Raw genomic sequence first — 20,552 nt, forward strand, 5'->3', positions numbered from 1 at the left:
TCTTCATCACCAGAAATATTTTTCATACTTGGCCAGTTTATAGTATTTTAGGAAAAGGACTCTGAAACTGAGCTTTGTTTTAAGCATATGTTTACTCTGTCATAAAGGCTGTGACAGATGGAAATTTCTTTATCTGTAAAATGGGGGTAGCAATAATATCCAAACCATATGGCTTCTGTGAGAATGAAGTGTGATAATGTATGAAACAACAGTTTATGAACTATGTAGTTTTATACACATATTGATTGTAATAATATTTATATTCCAGAAATAAACAGTCAATTGCACACATTATATGGTTCAAATAACAAACACAAATATTAAAACACAAATATGAAATTATTGTTATTTCAAATATGAAATATGAGCTCATACAAGCTCAAGGGTTAATAGCAACACGATGACAAATTGGACAATACAAATTGGGAAATCAGGTAATATGTTTTTCACATCTATTATTGTGTTTGGCAGGGAAAAGTCAAAAATCAACAGCTTCAATCTTTTACTTAACAGATGCAAATAAAACTACAACTCAAGCTCAGGAGTCATGTTTTCCTTTCATATAGTTATTAAGTGTAAATTTATCTTCTTGGAACTTAAAGTGATGTGTTTGCAGATTATGTTGGACAAATTGGCAATACTTAAAATAGAGTGGCACTAAATAATGAATATTCTGTATAACAGAATAACAAATAGCAGGTTATAGGACCATAAAAAATGTAATAGCTGTTAACAATTACTGCCCCCACTAACCTGACTGGAGAGCTAATGATGAAACAAAGTTGGCAGGCAAGAAAACAGCATAGTATAGATGTTTTTCGATTACATTTGTGTACCCAGGACAGGTGCAGGATGTGGGCTTGGGGAATAGAAAGATGATGAAATCCAGGACATATGAAACAGGGCGTGGAAAAGCAGAATGGTTTAGGAGGACTTTCATTTTTGCCTTACTCAAGGAGATTATGGGTGGCAGTAAGAGGAGATATATGTAAAAATGTAGGTACAAAGTAATTATTGATCAGAATAAACAAAAGTAAATATTTGGAGAGATGATGTCAATTCTCTTCTCCTGTTTTTTCCCCTCAGATGAGACTCCAACCAACAATTCACAACTTGGTAAGATAATTAACATATTTTGCTGTTTTTTTTTTTTTTTTCTTTTTTTTACATTTTTGGTGATCAGTTACAAAGCTGTAATCATCTCAGTGTAATGAGCTTGAGTTTTCCAAGTTTGGTACATTTTAGATAACAGTTCACTGAGGGTTTTCAAACTCATATGTGATCTATTGGTCAATTTTTATAGCATTTGATAGCTTTTTGGTATTTTTGGTTTTGGAGGACCATGGGCAGCCTCTAAACCATACAATCCTTTGGTATTGGGTTGAATTACAGTCAAATAGATTGTAACACAATTCAGAGCCATGCTGCTATTCTATGAGATGCTGATGAAAGACGTTTTGCAGGTAAAATTGGGTTAAGGTGAGATAAATATTATATGGGGCCTTTACAACTGGGTGTGTTTCATTATTTGCAGGTTCTCCAAGTGTGCCTCCCTTCCAGCTGAACGCCATCACCAGTGCACTGATATCAGGAATGGTCATTCTGGGAGTTACGAGCTTTTCTCTTCTTCTGTGCTCACTGGCCGTTCTGCACAGGAAGGGACCCACCAGTTTAGTGTTGAATGGCATAAGAAACCCAGTCTTTGACTGACTGTAACAGGTGCCTGCTCTCCAGAGAAGGCTTCACTGACTAAACTACGTGTGACTGCAGTCAGTGTTCCATCTGAATTTCATGTCAGTCCACATTCAATATTTGTAGGTCTGATAAATTTCACAGTGTAGCTTGTCAGCATAATGATAGTGAAAGAAGTTTATAATATTGCTATGTCACTGATGTATGTGGCCAGCCGTATTTTTATGCCACCAATGAATACGTTGACAATAAGTGAAAAATATTCAGGACTTACGTCTTCCAGGATCAGTAATATTTCATTTTACGTCAGTTTGCTTTTGATTGTTGGTTAAAAGATAAAAGGTTGGAGTAGACAAAAAATGAAATGTGTTGCATTTCCCCCTTAAGCATTAAAGCCCACTGCAGCGGCATTTAGATCTGCACATGTGGTCCTAGAATAAATGTTGCTTTTTGTTTTAATCCAGATATTCCTCGCTTCAGGATGTGTTTTAATTGGACTGGCCAATTTGGATACCTGAGATTTAACTACTCATTCTATGACCTCCTGTGTTTTTGGCTGATTTCCATGTCTGACAATACTCATTTTAAAAGAAACTCTTGGGACATATCTCTTAACCTGGGGCATCCTTTCGTATAGAAGATAGTGAAAATAGTTGTTAGCTTCCAAGTGTCCTAGTACTAAGTGTCCCTAGATCATTATTTGTTAGAATAGGAATGGCTGTGATTGGTTTTCTTCTGGTTCACGTGAGAACACCAGCACATGTTAACTCTCCTCCCAGGTCAACAGTTCAACTGCTGTTGCAGCTGTGCTTCCAGCAGTGAGGTAACTATGCAAAGATTATTTTTAATTCAGGAATCATTACATGTGAAAACAAGCCGTAGCTGTGAAAAGAGAACGTTATCATCAGCTCATAAACATACTGTTCCTAGAAGGGTTTTGAATCAGTTAGATTCCGTTTTTCCTAAAACAAAAAGGAAACTTAGGTTAAGTGTCGTTTGCAGAACATTGTTGAAATCTACATTAAAAGATATTCTTTCCCCCCATATTTTTGGTGCCAGGCAATACAATTAATCAGGAGAGGGTTTCTTTTTAAGGTACCTTCTTGTAGGTTTCATAATTGCCATGAATAAACAATATTTTCCTCTAATAAATATTAAGAAAACTGCAAGAAGCATCTGATCCTTTATCAGTTTTGCAAAAAAGTAAGTTTTAAGCAGCCATGTTCTTACAAAAAAAATCAATGTTCTCTTTGTTTAAGCTACCTATGTGCTGAACAAATAAAACAGTTTAATAGCCAACCAAAACCCAGCATGTGAAGTTACTAGAAGTGCCATGTTAACTATAAGAAATTGCTGTAATCGCTAATTTCTATTCAACATTGGTGACCCATTAGTTGGGACTTAATTTACTATACTGCATGTGAATCATCAAGCATTATTAGGTTGCTTCAAATGAGATGTCTACAATGTGAGTTAATAATTAAATCAATCCTCAAGCTGAAAAACACTTTTTCTCCAATTTGCTTGAATATTTCAGGAGAAAGTGTTTATATTGCAATAATTAGCTATATAATTGCATCAACTTTTTATTTCAAGGTGTAGACACCAAGGGAAGTGGGATCTGGAAAGTCTCTGGATAATCTCTTCACACACACAGAAATTTAAATCACGTAAAAAGCCAGTCTACTCTTCCCTGTGTTACTTCAAAATAACTTTGAAGCGACTGTTCTGAACTTTATCTGTGTTAACATGATTAACTGACCATACTACTAATGTTACCCTATGTGTACATGGATGGTATTGAAATATGCTGGTAAATCTATTTCAGATACTTTAAGTGAATTGCCATTGATTCTAGGATTAAGTTCTGTGAATAGGACATTATATCATTTAAGCTGTTTTGTCAATTTGATTTTTATGCTTTTGGAACGGCCGCTGTTTCAGCTGTTGGCCTTTTCAATTCTATACTCCATTTTATAGAATCGAATAATGGATACATATCATTTGGGAAACAATTTAAGTACCATATTATTTTTTGCCACCCTTTCATCATAAAAGGAAGAATCAGAGTTATAATGAGATAAACCAAGCCTGTTTTTTACAACTTTGTTCTTATAAATCTGCAATTATGTGGAGTATTTAGTTATACTGAATTTTACAGTTATTATAGTGTGAAAAACCTTACAAAATATGTGCAAACATTTCTTCAGTTTTAATACCTCAAACTGTTTTTTTGCACTTCAGGGGTAAGGTCTGATGACATGTAAAAGATGATCGTTTAATAAAATAATTGTTTAAAATATTGACCTGTTTTTTTTTTCCCCCTCCTTCCTGCTCTCGACATCCTATTCCTACTTTCACAAAAACAGAGGGTCTCCAACTTATGATGGTTACATTTACAATTTTTGACTTTAAGATGGGCTTATCAGGGCATTAAATGCATTGTTGACCTGTGATTTTTTTTTTTATTTATGATGAGTTTTTTGAGACATAACGCCATTGGAAATTGAGGAGCATCTGTATTGAGAAAGATTTAGTCTAAAATAAGCTGCCTAATGCAACAGGGAAGGTCAGTGGTCTCTGTAGGTAGATGAAGTCTGCCCTCTCAATACTGAGCCCTGTGTAGGGAGACACATTCTCAATATCAGCTAAAGGTAAGGAAGTACATTTTTCTTTGAGCTTGAGCTTTAACTAAAATGGAACTTACAATTTTAAAAACTTTGGTAGGGACAGAAAAAAAAAAAAACTGGAAAGACAGGGAGCTTGGCTTCTGCCCGGAATTTCACAGTCTCTCCTAAGTGCCAGCAGGATCTGTGTCTTGGGAGACGGTTGGTAGGAAAGTGGCATAGTGTTGAGGCAAAATCCTTTTCCTGACCCAGAGATAATCCAATCTCACACAACTGGGCACTATCCTGAGCCCTAAGTATTGACAATTAGCTTTGGGAGCCTCACAAGACATGATGGTTCATGAGGGGCATTGTCAGCTGTGGAAAATGTAAGGCCACTTTCTGAAGCCTCACAGACAGTAAACTTCCAGAAGTTAGAATAGAGCAGAAGTTCATGGGAGACCCTTTTTTGTGAACACGGGTCATGATATGAAGAATAGTTTGAAGAATTGCAACAGGATGGAGGGCCAGCATGCATTTATTTTGATTCCATATTTATAAGAAAAAGAGAAGGCTGATCGTAGAGCAACTGCCTTTGGGAACGAGATTCTTCAGTTATTTACAAGTGGGGAAACATTTAAAATAAAACAATCTAAACTCATAATTTAGAAAAAAAATTTAAAAATACTTGGATAGTAAACAAAACAAATATCAGAGTGAGATGGAGTTGGTGTATCAGTCAGTGTTCCCCAGAGAAAAAGAATATATAAGATATTGGTATATATGTCACATATTATATATATAATATGTGTGTGTGTTATATATGATATGTGTGTGTGTGTGTGTATATTATTTGTGTGTGTGTAACATAAGGAATTGGCTCACATAATTCTAGAGACTAAACAAGTCCTAAGAATAGAATTGCAGTTGGCAAGGTCGGGACCCAGGAAAGCTGATGGTGTAGTTCCAGTCCAAAAGCTGGTAGGCTTGAGGCCCTGGAAGAGTTGATGTTTCCATGCAAACCAAAGGCAGGAGAAACAAAAGTCCAACTTTGAAAGGCAGGTAGGCAGAAGGAAATCATTATTATTCACAGGAGGGCCAAACTGATTGGAGGTATCATATTGTTAAAGGGCTAAACTTCCTAATCAGTCCAGGGATATTAAGCAATTAATAAATAAAAGTGTTACAAAATCTGACAGTGCAATTGAAATGGTTTAAAACTATTTACTGTCTGGAGGTAAGGGTTCATGAATTGAGGGTCCTCTTTTATATTACCTGAATAATATTGATCAAATGGAAGAAAGACAGGGCCATGAGTAGGTGGGGATTGATGAACTCTAAAGTTATACAAAATTATTCCTCAGCATCAAGAGAAACAAAGTACCAAGATACATGGCCAGGCGGTATTTATTGGACCCATATCCTACAGGGCTGGCATCAGGGATGCTGGCAGCCAAGGAGAAGAAGAATGACATCAGCAGTGACAACAGGCTGGAAGCAGTAAAGAACATAAAACAGAGTAGCTGAGATAATAGGGGGCAAATGCAACAAGGGGCCGCTGGACTCTGGGAGAAGAGGCCTCTGCCACTTCTTAGGAGGAACTAGTTCTTTGGTGGGAGGCAGAACGAGAATCATTGACAGCTGTTACCCACATTCCTCATGACAGCTGCCCATCCTCCAGAAGTTCAAAGGTAAGTGAAAATTGAATTAAAAAGTTATATATTCATGTTTGTGAAGATATCTTGCCTGACAGCTTATTGGCAAACGCAGTCTCTGAAAATTTGAATAACACAAGAAAACTGAAATAACCTTAATTAATGCCACATTTTGCTGAGATATCCAGAAGAGGATTAGTTTGGGGGCTTCTGCTCATGTGGACTAGACGTAACCTTTAGAAATCTCTGCTCAGTAATCTTCATTTATAAAATGCTTTGTATTCTTGGCAAAGTGAAATTGAGAACTCAGATTGTTATCTGCTTAGTTCAAGTCTCCAATTCCTCTTTGCCTCAAGTATCTGGATATTTCCTTTTTTATTTAAATTGCCAACATAATTGCTTCAATTTTCTCTTCCATTTTCTGTGTAGAAAGGAGCAGTGCTAATCATTACATGGAGCTTTAGTCAAAGGCAATGTGGCCCAAATTTTGAGGTTAGTTTTCATCAGGAGCATAGCTGCGTTAGCATTGCCCAGAGCAAAATCCATTACTGAATAATCCTGCTGGTTTAACTAATCAACTAACACTAGAAGATCTTGGGAGAGCTGTGGTTTGACAATTTCATGCAACCCTGACTCAGAGTCATACAGGTCCTGAAGCTATTTCTTCTCCTGTACGTAGTTTTGTAACTTATTTATTTATTAATTTTTATAGTAGGAAACAATTGGCTAAACTGAAAAATTACTCCAGAGGAAATATAGTTGTGTTTAGCAATTATTTACGACTTGGAAATTAGAACTTATTTATTTAAAAGCTGTCATTTTGCTAACGTATATTTTGTGGCTGATAAAATGAGATGGCAGAAAATGATGTAGGGTTCTCATTGTAAAGAAAATGGAACCTAATAATTTCTTTTGAATCCTGTAAAGATAAGACATGGGTGCTTCTTTGGTATCTCATCTCACTCTGTAAATACAATGTGGAACAAAGGCAATTCACTAATGCTCACTAAAAACTTTAATGCAGGCTGGGTATGCTGGCTTATGCCTGTAATCCCAGCACTTTGGGAGTCCAAGGTGGGCAGATTGCTTGAGCCCAGGAGTTCAAGATCAGCCTGGTCATAGTGAAACCCTGCCTCTACTTAAAAATTTTAAAAATTTAAAAATTAAAAGAAGAACTGTAGTGTTTTCTTTCTACCTTGTCAATGGATATATATTGAGAGTTTCTCTTGTTTCACAAATTAATCATCAACATGGACGATTCGTGCCTCTAAGACTTGATCAGAAACTCTTTTGAAAGTTGCCATAAATATTGTGATTAAACCAGTAGGACCTATGGTTATTTTTACAAAGGTATGCCAGGCTGAAGAAGTGTGCACACATTGGGCCTCGGGTTCATAGCTGGATGTGTAAAGAACTTTGCCTGGTTACCATTGCAGTGGTTTCCAAATCCATGTGGCTCACTCCCCGAGGAGGTATTTCCACAGACCCACAGGAATTCTCCTCAAACTTGTCTTCCATAATTTCCATAATTTTCTTCTTTTTCTGATTCCTGAAACTTTCAAACTTATAGAAAACTGCAGACAGCAATATAACAAACACAGAAGTTTTATCATCTTGGATTAACAAATATGCACGTATTTTTTAATTGTTTCAGATCTACAAAAAATATTTTCATGTAAGTTGAAGTCCATTTTGTCCTCCTCTGTACTCTATTTCTTTTAACTGTCTGTCCAGAGGGATCATTGTCAGTAAGTTGCATGCTTTCTTTCCAGCCATTTAAAAACTGATTACTACATGTGGATATTTTTCGAACAACAGAGTTTTAATGTTATCATACTTTATACTTCCTTATCACACTATGTTTTCTTTTACATGCTGATTTTTGAAGTCAACAGCATGTTACTGAAATCTCTTTATCTTGAGACAGATCAGTTTCATGACATCTTTACATTCCTGCCTCAATAACTTCCGGCTTGAATTACGTTCCAACAGTTATTACTTTGTGTATCTTATAAGAAAGTCCTTTTCTCTCCCTCTCCCCTCTTTGGCCTTCAGAATTGCCTTGGCTCTTTTTGCATCTTACTTTTATTCAAAGCTGATATGAGAAAAATTATGTTAAAACTTTGATTGGAATTGCATTGAAGTTGCAGATTAATGGGGAAAAATTGCCACATTTTTGATACTGAGGGATTTTTCCATCATCAGTCTTGTTTTATGGATCCATTTATTCAAGTCTTCCTGCAATATCTTCAATTGAGTCTAGTACTTTCTCTATAAAAGTTCATAATGTAAAACTTTTGTTACAGTTATTTGTAGGTGTCATAGGTTTCGGCAGCTATTGTAAATGAAATCTTTTCTAGGAACTAAAGTTTCTAATTACATATTGCTGCTGGATACAAATGTTAGTGATTTTGTTTTTATATTTTATTTACCACTATTGATAGAGTACCAAGTTTGTATTATAACCCTTCTGGCTGTGGATTCCCTCAGACCTGCTCAGGGCACCCAAAGTCCACAATGAGGCCCTGGAGCCAAACGCTTTCATTCAAAGTACCCTTTATTTTTCTCAGCAACATCCTTGGAATTTTGTTTTGTTTTGTTTTTTCACAGAGTCTTGCTATGTTGCCCAAACTGGAGTGCAGTGGCACAATCTCGGCTCACTGCAACCTATGCCTCCCCGGTAAAGCGATTCTCATGCCTCAGCCTCCTGAGTAGGTAGGATTACGGGCCTGTGCCACCATGCCTGGCTAACTTTTGTATTTTTAGTAGAGATGGGGTTTCACCGTGTTGGTTAGGCTGGTCCTGAACTCCTGACTCAGGCAATCCACCCACCTCGGCCTCCCAAAGTGCAGGGATTACAGGCCTGAGCCACTGTGCCTAGTCCGAATTTTTTATTTAATCACATTTTATTATCTTTGTCTCCTATGTGAAGGTTTCTCCAAAAGGCTTTTTGGAGTGCTACTAAATAGTGTTAGTCATTCAGGGAAGTATTTTGTGTCATGGGGAACTTCTGGAAGTGTTATTAGCCCAAGGCTAGTTCTGAAATTCAAACTCTGCTTGGTACAAGTAGGTGAATGACAGTGATCAAAGGACATTGATTTTTGTCAGCTCTTACGTAAGTCATAAATGTGATATTTGTGAATGCATTTGGTAAATTCATACATGTTGATTGTTATTATATTTTTTCATCAAACTTACCTTATGTTTTAAAATTTGCTTGGTAAATTCATACATGTTGATTGTTTTTATATTTTTTCATCAAACTTACCTTATGTTTTAAAATTTGCTTTTGGAGGTGGGTATTAGTGTACTATGAGCCAATGAGGAAAGTTACATGCTGCATATGCTGTCCCTTAGCACTCATCCCAAGCCAAGTGATGGACAGGGATGGGGAATTCCATAGGGAAGGAGTCCCCGCACTAGCGTCACTTAAGGTACTAAGATTGGCCATCTGTCTCTTCTAATGAGGAAAGCAATGTTGGAATAGAGGACAGGCACATCAAAGGTTATGGCCAGGGCTGGACTTCTCAGCCCACGTTTGCTGAGGGAACAGATAAAGCAACAAAGTTGGGAAGTAACAGACTGGGCCACTAGGTGCCCAACAGTGATGCTGGTGAGTGTTTGACTCAGTGTGTATGGTTTATTTGATGTCTACATGATGGTGATTCTTGTTCCCTCATTTTAATCTCTTCAGGTTGATAGGACATGGGGAAATACTAAAAGGCTGGTTGCCTTTATATACTTTTGTCTAGAGGTAGTCACTTACAAATCACCCGTTGTTTTTCAGTTTGTAAGATAAATCTTCCAAGTTGTTAAAACTTATATTGCTTTTCCCATAGATTGTCAAAGAATGGTGACGGTTACATTAAAGTTCCGAATTTCCTGACCTCTTTGAGAGATAAAGGAACTGTAAATAAATTACACTGAATTTCTCTTAAAAGCCTTATCTTAGGGGATTAGTAACAATATCACATTTTTCAGAAGCCTTGGGGCAATAAAATCTCCTTAGTGTAATTGAAATCTAAGTACTTATCTACTAGAGAATTATATATTTCAACAGCTTTTAAAAAATTATGTTCCACTCTTAAAAGAAATCTGCATTTTTAAATTTATATTAAATCTTTTTATTCTTAGACAAATAAGGCAAGAATCTACATATAGTTTAATTTGATATCTTTTTTTGCAAATTAGATTTTTTAAGAAAAATTATGAATTATAATTGAATCATCTAGCTTTTCCTGTTATGTAAGTATTATTTTAATCTATATGTAATAGGGGAAAACTAAGAAGAAGGGAATACTTACTATTTGTAGATACTTTTTATATCTAGTACATATTGTAATAACTTCATGAAGTAGATGATATTTTCCTAATTTACTTAGAAAACTTTAAGTCATATTTTATTTGAATATATTGGAGGTGTAATATGCCTTCTAAGTTTTATTAATTAGTTAGTTCACCTTTTGGAGTCATTGTTCTCTTAATGTTTTAATTGTTTCCCTTGACTAAGTTCTCCTTCACCACTTGGGATGTGAGAGAAATGGAGAGAATAAAGAACTCCAGTTTACAGAGTTGATCAAAGTTCCTTGTATATTAATAGGTGTGTGTTAGTGTGTGTGAAAGATAAAGGTTGAAGAATTGAACACTGATTACAGGGAAATTTGCTAGTATTAGTATAGTTTTATAGATATTGTACCATTAGTAGACAGCTGAGTAAACTAATAACAACTTGATTTAGCTGTTTAGTAAAATTTTAAATATTATAGATAGCCGTAATTTGTGTTAGATTACTTGATTATTAGTTTCATGTCATTTTAAGGTACACATTTTTGTATTGGTTAGAATTACAGTCCATATTGCAAGTAAAAGAGATGCTGTTGTCACGATAGTGAGTGAGTTCTCATGAGAGCTGATGGCTTCAAAAGTGTTTGGCAGTTCCCCCTTCTCTCTCTCTCTCTCTCTCTCTCTCTCTCTCTTTCAATCCCTCTCAATCTCTCTCCTGCCACCTTGTGAAAAAGGCGCTTGATTCTCCTTCACCTTCTGGCATGATTGTAAGTTTCCTGAGGCCTCCCCAGCCATGTGGTGCTGTGAGTCAATTAAATCTCCTTTTTAAATGAATTACCCAGTCTCAGGTAGTATCTTTATAGCAGTGTGAAAATGGACTAAAACAGAGAATTGGTACTGGGGATAGGGCACTGCTATAAAGATAACCTGAAAACGTGGAAGCGACTTTGGAACTGGGTAACAGGCAGAGGCTGAAACAGTTTGGAGGGCTCAGAAGATGTGGGAAAGCTTGGAACACTCTAGAAACTTGTTGAATGATTTTGACCAAAATGCCGATAGTGACATGGACAATGAAGTCCAGGCTGAGGTTGTCTCAGGTGGAGATGAGGAACTTATTGGAACTGGAGTAAAGGTCACTCACGCTATGCTTCAGCAAAGAGACTGGCAGCATTTTGCCCCTGTCCTAGAGATCTGTGGAACTTTGAACATAAGAGAGATGATTTAGTGTATTTGAACATAAGAGAGATGATTTAGTGTATCTGGCAGAAGAAATTTCTTTTTTGTTTCTCTTCAAAGTTCCTTGTATATTAATAAAACCAATATGTTGGTTTTCTTTCTGTCTTTTATTATTATTATTATTATTATTATTATTATTATACTTTAAGTTCTAGGGTGCATGTGCATAACGTGCAGGTTTGTTATATATGTATACTTGTGCCATGTTGGTGTGCTGCACCCATCAACTCGTCAGCACCCATCAACTCGTCATTTACATCAGGTATAACTCCCAATGCAATCCCTCCCCCCTCTCCCCTCCCCATGATAGGCCCCGGTGTGGTGTGTGATGTTCCCCTTCCTGAGTCCAAGTGATCTCATTGTTCAGTTCCCACCTATGAGTGAGAACATGCGATGTTTGTTTTTTTGTTCTTGCGATAGTTTGCTGAGAATGATGGTTTCCAGCTGCATCCATGTCCCTAGAAGAAATTTCTAAGCAGCAAAGCATTCAAGAGGTAGCCTGGCTTATTCTGAAAGTGTCCAGTTATATGTGTTCACAAAGATGTAGTTTGAAATTGGAACTTATGTTTAAAAGGGAGGTAGATCATAAAGGTTCGGAAAATTTGCAACCTATGTGATAGAAAAAAATAAAACAATTTTTGGGAAAGGAATTCAAACTGGCTGCATAAATTTGCATAAATAATCAGAAGCTGAATGTTAATAGTCAAGACAATGGGGAAAATGTCTCCAGGGCATATCAGAGACCTTCACAGCAGCCCCTCCCATCACAGGCCAGAGGCCTAAGAGGGAAAAATGGCTTCTGGGCAGGGACCAGGGCCCAACTTCTCTGTGCAGTTTTGGGACTTGGTGCCCTGCATCCCAGGTGCTCCAGCAACAGTCGTGGCTAAAATGGGACAAGACATATCTTTGGACCTTGCACCTCAGATGGTGAAAGCCTCAATCCTTGGTGGCTTCCATGTGGTATTAGGCCTTTGGGAGTGCAGAAGACAGGAGTTGAGTTTTGGGAACCTCCACCTAGATTTTAGAGAATGTATGAAAACGCCTGGATGTCCAAGCAGAAGACTGCTGCCCTTGTGGAGCTGTGAGAAGAGGGCCACCATCCTCCAGACCTCAGAATGGTAGCACCGTGCACCTCAGAATGATAGCACCACCATCCTCCAGACCTCAGAATGGTAGCCACAGACACTCAAGACCAACCTGTGAAAGCAGTCATGGGGGCTCTACCCTGCACAGTTATAGGGGCAGAGATGCCCAAGGCCTTGGGAGCCCACCTCTTGAATCAGCATGACCTGGATGTCAGACATTAAGTAAAAGGAGATTATTTTGGAGCTTTAAGATTTAATGACTATCCTGCTGGGTTTTGAACTTGCATTGGGCCTGTGGCCCCTTTGTTTTGGCCAATTTCTCCCATTTGGAAGGGGAACACTTATCCAATGCTTGTTTCTCCATTGTGTCTTGGAAGTAACTAACTTGTTTTTGATGTTACAGGTTCATAGGTGAAAGGGTCTTGCCTTGTCCCAGATGAGACTTTGGACGTGGATGTTTGGGTTAATACTAGAATAAGTTAAGACTTTGGAGGACTGTTGGGAAGGCATGATTGGTTTTGAAATGTCAGAAGGACATGAGATTTGGGAGGAGCCAGTGGCAGTATGATATGTCTTGGCTTTGTATCCCCATCCAAATCTCATCTTGAACTGTAATCCCCAGGTATTGAGGGAGGGACCTGGTGGGAGGTGATTAGATCATGGGGATGGTTTCCCCCAGGCTGTTGTCATGACAGTGAGTGAGTTCTTATGAGAGCTGCTGGTTTTTAAAGTTTTTGGCAGTTCCCCTTCTCTCTCTCTCTCTCTTTCCTGCCACCTTGTGAAGACAGTGTTTGCTTCTTCACTTTCTGCCATGACTGTAAGTTTCTTGAGGTGTCCCCAGCCATGTGGAACTATGAGTCAATTAAACCTCTTTTGTTTCTTAAATTATCCAGCCTCAGGCAGTATCTTTAGAGCAGTGTGAAAGTGGACTAATACACAACTATATATAATATGAATTCACACAGAAAAAAACTACAGGAAGGAAGTTGATAAAAATATTGACTAAGAACAGTAAGGAAAAATAATTGGTTTTAATACTGGTCTTCTTATGCTACTATCTATAATGCTATCTTTTTATGAGAAAATATTCAGGTAATTTAAATCAGAACAGTTTTAGTTGTCTGATAATTGATAAGCAGAATAAAGTGTTTCATCTATACTGTTGAGATAATTACATCAATTTTCAACTTCATTTAGTTTTTCCTACTGAAAAAAAATTATTTGTACCTAATCTAATGAGCACGTACAGCAAGAAAATAAATTTCCAAATCTTTTTTGAGATGTAGTGAAAACATAATGGCTTTGTTTGTTCCTAACCAGTTCTAACATTTTATTCAATGTGAAAATGGTCTGCAACGAGTTTCAGATTATACAATAGCAGCATATTAAGCAGATTTGGGGAGCTGTGGCTCCTACCGACAGAAATGAATGAGCTATCTGACTCATTGTTTTTCATTTGTGCATTTGTTTTTCCCACATCACTAGCATTTGTTATGGTCACACTGCCAAGCTCACACAGAAAATGAGTTTATGCTTTGGGAAATGGTTGAAAAGCATCATCATCTTCATTATGTCAACAATGAAAATTATGTTTGTCCGTGCTCTCTGGAGCTGATGGCTAGAATGTTTGAAAACAACATCTAGGCATTTTCTCACTCATCCAGAAAAAAAAAATCTATGCCAGTGTTATTGTTTTTTATTTTACAAATAATTTGTTTTCCCCTTGCCCTTTAGAGCTGAGAAAAGCTGCATGTAATGAATACTATTTGTACATGAAGGCAATTTCCAGAATGAGTATAACACCATTGTCTGATGATTTTTGAGAGAAATGGCATGTGGAAAAGATACAGAAACTCTTCAGATTGTCCCCTTCAGTTGAACACTACCCATTTTTTGGAAGTAAATGACTCACTCTTTTTTATGCATTTCCACCTTACCCCATCTCCCCATGAGAACAGTGATAATTGCTTTGTCGACTCTCAAATGTTTCCTTCATTACCTATTAAATATCCTAGAATGGGTGGCCAGGACTCCATTATAAAAACAACTGTAATATAACTGCATTGTAATATAACTGTAATTCCTGCATGTCAGAAGAGAAAGGCTACAGCAGCCTTTCTTCATTGATTCTATTCACGTCAGGGTTTTTCCTCAAAATGGCAACCAGTGAAAGTAATTTTATACATATCCAGGGGATTTAAAATAGTGTTTTGAAGACTGTGTGGTTTTCTGATGTCAACTGTACAGTTCAAAAGGGATCATATTTTCTTCTCAGCTTAAAATCAACATTATTTTTCTTCAGATGGGATTAACAGAGTAACAGAGCCAAGGATAGCACATCACTATGTTTATCCTTTGCTCTTTAATCAGAATTGCTTCTCCCAATATGTAAACTCTGGGCTAACTCTAGATAGAAGGCAGGAAGCGAAGGATAATGTGCTGTTTTAAATGTAGGTGGAAGATAAGATGTTGAGACTAAATTTTAAAAGCCACTCCAAGATACATTCATTCCACCCTCACATTTAAATAATGCTCACATTAAACAATTGTTCCAAAGGAACTGTCAGAATGAAACAGTCAGTCATAGCTTTTCCTAGCTGAATTTTGACAACTATAAAAGTCCAAGGCTTGCTGTGAAGCTATGAAAATTGTTTTTAAAACATTTGCAAAACATGAGCAAAGCCTTATTTCTTTTTGATTATTGGCAGAAAAAATGAACAAAGTCTACAATATTGATCAGGTGAAGCTTTCTAGATGATGTTTATTTTGCAGGGCTACCTCAAATAATCTAAAAAATATAGGACCTATGCATACATTGCATTTGTATGCATTATTATTTTTAACTTTTAGTTATCATCTATATCCATGCTTCTTAGCTTAGGGAAAATGTGGAACTCACTATTAAATGCATAACATCTGCAAGTCAGTACTTAGTTCCCTAGAGGCCTTGTTATACCTGAAGTCAAGGAATTCAGCACTTTGCTCAAAGAACATATTGCTCATTCCTAAAAGCTAATATTGTGTCATAGTGAACATGGGTCTGGGGTAAAGAGGAATAAATTGAGAACTTGTAATAACTCTAGAACCTTAGTCTGCAGAGCATTGTCCCCTGACCAGTACAATAAGTATTACTTGGGAAATTATTGGAAATGCAATTCTTCAAGACCAAGTTCAGACCTTCTCAATCAGAAACTGGGGGTAGAACCCCAGATTTTCTGTTTAACAAGCCCTCCACTTGATCCTAAAGTTTGAGCACCACTGCTCTGGAATAAAGTTGAATTCAATTCCAGAAAGCTAAAAAGAGATCATCATAGATATGTGGCATCATTTTTATATCCTCAAATACAAAGAAGTATACACACCACGCAACGTCTGCAACAGTGTGTTTTTTCCTCATAGCTCCTTGTTTATTCTCGGGAGGCATTAATATATATGTTCCATTAAAAGGGGTGAACTTTTCAAACTGAGAAAGACTGTTCCTTGGTGAAAAATACACTTATATGAATTCCTCTGCAGATGAGTTCCATAGATTATTATGTATAATGAAAAAAAATGACCTGGTTTGGTGTTGGGCCTGATGTGAACCACAGTTCTGTCAATTGTGAGTTGAATGACCTTGAGGAAGTCATTTAGCTTCTGAGCTTCAGCTTCCTTATCTATGAAGTAAGATTCTCATATCAATTTTTAGGGTTTAACTTGAGAACTAGGGATAATCTATGTAAAGCAGCTAGCTGAAGTCCAGGCACATGGTAGATATTAGACCTCCCAACTTGCCTGGCTTTCCCTTGCTATTCCAAAGGCTGCTCTTTGCCTTCATTGTGACTTCTGACTTTTAGATTTGATTCTACCTGGAGTAGTGGGAGCTAAGAGCATAGGCTGTGGTGTCAGCCTTCTTGAGTGTGAATTCCAGTTCTAAAATACATCCTGTAGTTTCCTCATGTGTATAACGTAAAAAATACTACTACCCCCTTCATAAGTTCTTCCAAGGAATAAATTAGCATAAGGTGCTTATCAAATGACTGACATATAGTAAGCATGTAATTAATGTTAGCTATGACGATCATCTTCATTCATCAGGTTGGTGTGACTTCACATCTCTACCTTACTCTGCTTGTACCCTAAAACATAATACTTCGGTGGAAAAAAAATCCATTACTTCATTCATTTAGCAAATAAGTATTTTTGAGGATTTACCACTTGAGAGGGCTTGAGCACTGATAGATGCTTTGCCTAATACTATTGAAGCACAAATTTGCATTTATTACTTTGTATTTCTTCAAGTTAGTTTCCTAATCTGTAAAATGGGGATAATAATAATTCTCCCAGTATCTATGTTAGAGCATTGTGAATAAAATGAGGTAATGAACGTGACTCCAAAAACTGAAATAAAAAGCTTCAAGGCCATGTGCAGATAATTGAACCATCAACACCTCCCCAGATTATACAACATGAAGGCAGAGGAAGATAGCTATAGCTGCTCATTTCAAATCACATTCCTCAGTTTGCTATTTTCATTTTCTATTTTTTTTATTGTTTTATTTCAGATTCATGGGATACATGTGAAGGTTTGTTACATGGCTATATTGCATAATGCTGGAGTTTGGGCTTCTAGTGAATTGATACCGAAATAATAAACAGTGTACCCAATAGGCAATTTTTCAACCCTCATTCCCATTCCAGCTTCCCTCCTTTTGAAGTCCTCAGTGTCTATAATTTCCGTCTTTATGTCCATATGTACCCATTGTTTAGCTCTCACTTATAAGTGAGAACATGCTGTATTTGAGTATCTGTTTTTGACTTACTTTCTTAGGGTAATTGCTTTCAGCTCCATCTATTTTGATGCACAGGACACAATTTTATTCTTTTTTATGGCTGCATAGTGTTACATGCTGTATATGTACAACATTTTCTTTCTCCAATCAACTCTTAATGAACACATTCGTTGACACCATGACTTTGCTATTGTGAATAGTGCTCCAATAAACATACTTATGCACAGCAAAATAAGCAAGCAATAACATAAGCAGACAACTTATTTGCATTTTTTGGCAGCCTTAGTGGTCTTGGTGGAATGACATGAGGGGAAAAAGCAAACGATTTACTGCTGCAAAAATGTGCTATATTACTAAGTTTATTTTTTGGAATGAACATTTGTATGCCACCAAGATTTCTATGATCTGAACGTTTGTGTCTCCCTCCCTCAAGTTTATATACTGAAACCTAATCTCCAAAGTGATGGTGTTAAAAGGTGTGGCTTTTAGGAGGTTATTGGGTCTTTAGAGCAAAGCCCTCATGAATGGGATTAGCATCCTTATAAAAGAGACTTAAAGAGAGCTTTTTGCCCCTTCCACCAAATGAAGACACAGCCAGAAGGCACGGTCTATAAGGAAGGGGCCCTCACTAGATATTGAATCTGTAGGTGCCTTGCTCTTGGACTTTCCAGGCTGCAGAACTGTGAAAATAAATTTCTGTTGCTTATAAGCCACCCAGTTTATGACATTTTTGTTATAGACATCTGAATGGACTGAAATAAAATAAAATTCTTGTTCTGAAAATGAGAACTCAATTTTTGAGCATGATGTGAAGGTCACTGGATGACATCTGAGCTTCTGTCTACTGGGGGAAGTGCTGATCAATTCTTACTCTAGGCCACCTAACTGCACATTACTGAAGATCCAATTTTGGAGCCAGTAAAGACAAACCTGACTGTGTGTTAGAGACCCCTCCTCCATCAGGGTTGATGATAGGGTCTTAAGTTTGTCTTGCTGCCTCTAAGATCCAGTGTCATTAGATCTCTGGGAATTCTCTGGACATCTGTATATCCACCAAGTAGCACCCTTTTCTGTTATTGTCACCTCTCAAGACTAGACCTTATCTCTAATCTTTGACTTATTCACTTTTCAGATAATCTCCATAGCCCTTTTCCCTGCCTCTGTCAGCTGCTCCCCAGCTGTATTTCCTGCTATATAGGGGAATCATGAGCTGCAGTGCTTCCTGACCAAAAGTATCACTAATGTTACAAGATTTCTCTTTTGTGTCTCTTCCATCTCTTCCCCCTTTTGGAATTTTACACTAGCCCAAGTCATGTGTAAATCTGTCTGAGGTCTGATTGTGATTTTTGGATGGCTGGCCAATGCCAGAGGGTCCAGTGCCTGTGTGTTCTTATCCATGATTATTCTCAGCTTACTTCTCTTATGCAATAGTCTGCTGAGCAGTCTCACCATCTCTTGCAGTCTGGATCGTGTGAGTTAAGACAGGGAACCTTTCAAAGAAAATAAGTTATTTCAATCTTCCTTAGACAGCAATTTAAGATACCCAAGCCGTTCAAATCATAAAATTTCTAAGAAGGCAAGCAAAAATATTGTTAATTAAATATTAAATCTTTATTATAGCTAGCATATTAATTTTAAGTAGTTTTAATTTATAGTATAGTATAATTTTATTTATGTGAAGCATGTATACTTTATAGCATAGAGTGCCCTCTTGTATAATCAATGTGTATAAGATATTTATGCTCATTTTATTGGGCTCTGAGCATAATTTTACTATTAAATATATGGAAGAATTTTATGGGTTTTTTATGACATCATTGGCCTAAGCTAGGCTTACTTTTATGCCAAATCTCCTGTCAAGAATAGAACTCTCAATTTTAACATTGTTTCTGTGGGAAAATACATCAATATATTGTCTTTCATGAACATCTGCTTGTCTATAATTTCAATGAAGCTAATGGATGGAGAACCAGGTTTTCTTCTTGCTGTTAGAACTTTATTTCCTCCCTATGTTTCCCTTTTGAAATAATGATTTCACTTAAAATTATGTGGTTACTTTAGGTAGTGTTGGAGTCTTTTACTGTAAGTTAAGCACACATTTCCTTGAGATACAAAATTCTCAGTAAACTAAAGTTCTTAAAATGTGCCTGTATGTGTGTTTGGGGGGTGTAGGGGAGAATTGTTTGTATAAATGTATTACAACCCCCCTCCTAAAATCCTTAATTAGAAAACAATTTTAATGAAGAACAAAGCTATTGAAATATAAAATAAAATTGATTTTACCTACATCTCTCTTTTATTGCTAGCACTTTAGCTAGCCATTCTTCTACCAGTGTATTTCAATTCCTAGCCCTCTTCAGAGATGTAGGTTGTATGTGGCCAGTAAGGCCTGAAAACTTTCTCCGTGGTCCTCTGATAGAAGATGGAGTCTGACAGATGTAGATGCAGTGGATCGTATCCTCAAAAACACTGGACATCTGGTGTTTGGTGTGGTATTAAGAATAGTTGTACCTAGGGCCTTATATAATGTGCAAAACGGTAAGAATTAGTGATGTGCTAGAAAAGTGGGAGCTAAATGATGAGAACACATGAACACATAGAGGGGAGCAACACACCGTGGGGCCTGTTGGACGGTGGAGGGTGGGAGGAGGGAGAGGATCAGGAAAAATAGCAAATGGGTACTAGGATTGATACCTGAGTAACAAAATAATCTGTACTACAAGCCCCCATGACACAAGTTTACCTATGAAACAAACTTGCACATGTCACCCTAAACTTAAAATAATTTAAAAAAATAGTGTTGAGCAAAAACTTGGAAGAATTATTCATTTAGGCAAATCATAATCTCTCTAAACTTCCATTAGTCTTTATCGTTGTGTTTTATTAATTCTTGTAAGAAGTAAAATTAGCTTTACCTTGACTTCATGTGTCAAACCACTTTAATACGTTAACATTTTAATAAAAATAGTAAAATTACATGTGGAAACATTTGCATTGCAACTTTAAGTTTTCCACACTTGGGAAGAGAAAAACTGTTAGGCCTAACCACGCAGCCTTAAGTTAAACCAGCAATAAATGTAATTTGATAATATAAAATTCTCATCTTCAGACTTTATATAATAAACATGCTAAAATAATAAGATCTCATAAACAGCAAATACCTAATCGTCTTTCATTTGTTATTGAAAGCTTTTAATTTACTGCCAATTGTTCTTTATCATG

General features: G+C 36.8%; 1 protein-coding gene across 2 annotated transcripts in view; it reads left to right on the forward strand.

Annotated features, from left to right (window-relative positions):
- Positions 1 to 3,992, forward strand: part of ZPLD1 (zona pellucida like domain containing 1) — a 60,995-nt gene extending 57,003 nt beyond the window's left edge. For both annotated transcript variants that reach the window (XM_030929385.1, XM_030929391.1), the window contains exons 10-11: positions 1,087 to 1,116; positions 1,535 to 3,992. In XM_030929385.1, the coding sequence (XP_030785245.1) occupies positions 1,087 to 1,116; positions 1,535 to 1,710 (206 nt within the window). In that variant the 3' untranslated portion in view covers positions 1,711 to 3,992. The remainder of the gene's footprint in view (positions 1 to 1,086; positions 1,117 to 1,534) is intronic.
- The last annotated feature ends 16,560 nt before the right edge of the window (positions 3,993 to 20,552 follow it).

Source organism: Rhinopithecus roxellana, chromosome 1 (assembly GCF_007565055.1).
Source record: "Rhinopithecus roxellana isolate Shanxi Qingling chromosome 1, ASM756505v1, whole genome shotgun sequence".
NCBI classification, from domain to species: domain Eukaryota; kingdom Metazoa; phylum Chordata; class Mammalia; order Primates; family Cercopithecidae; genus Rhinopithecus; species Rhinopithecus roxellana.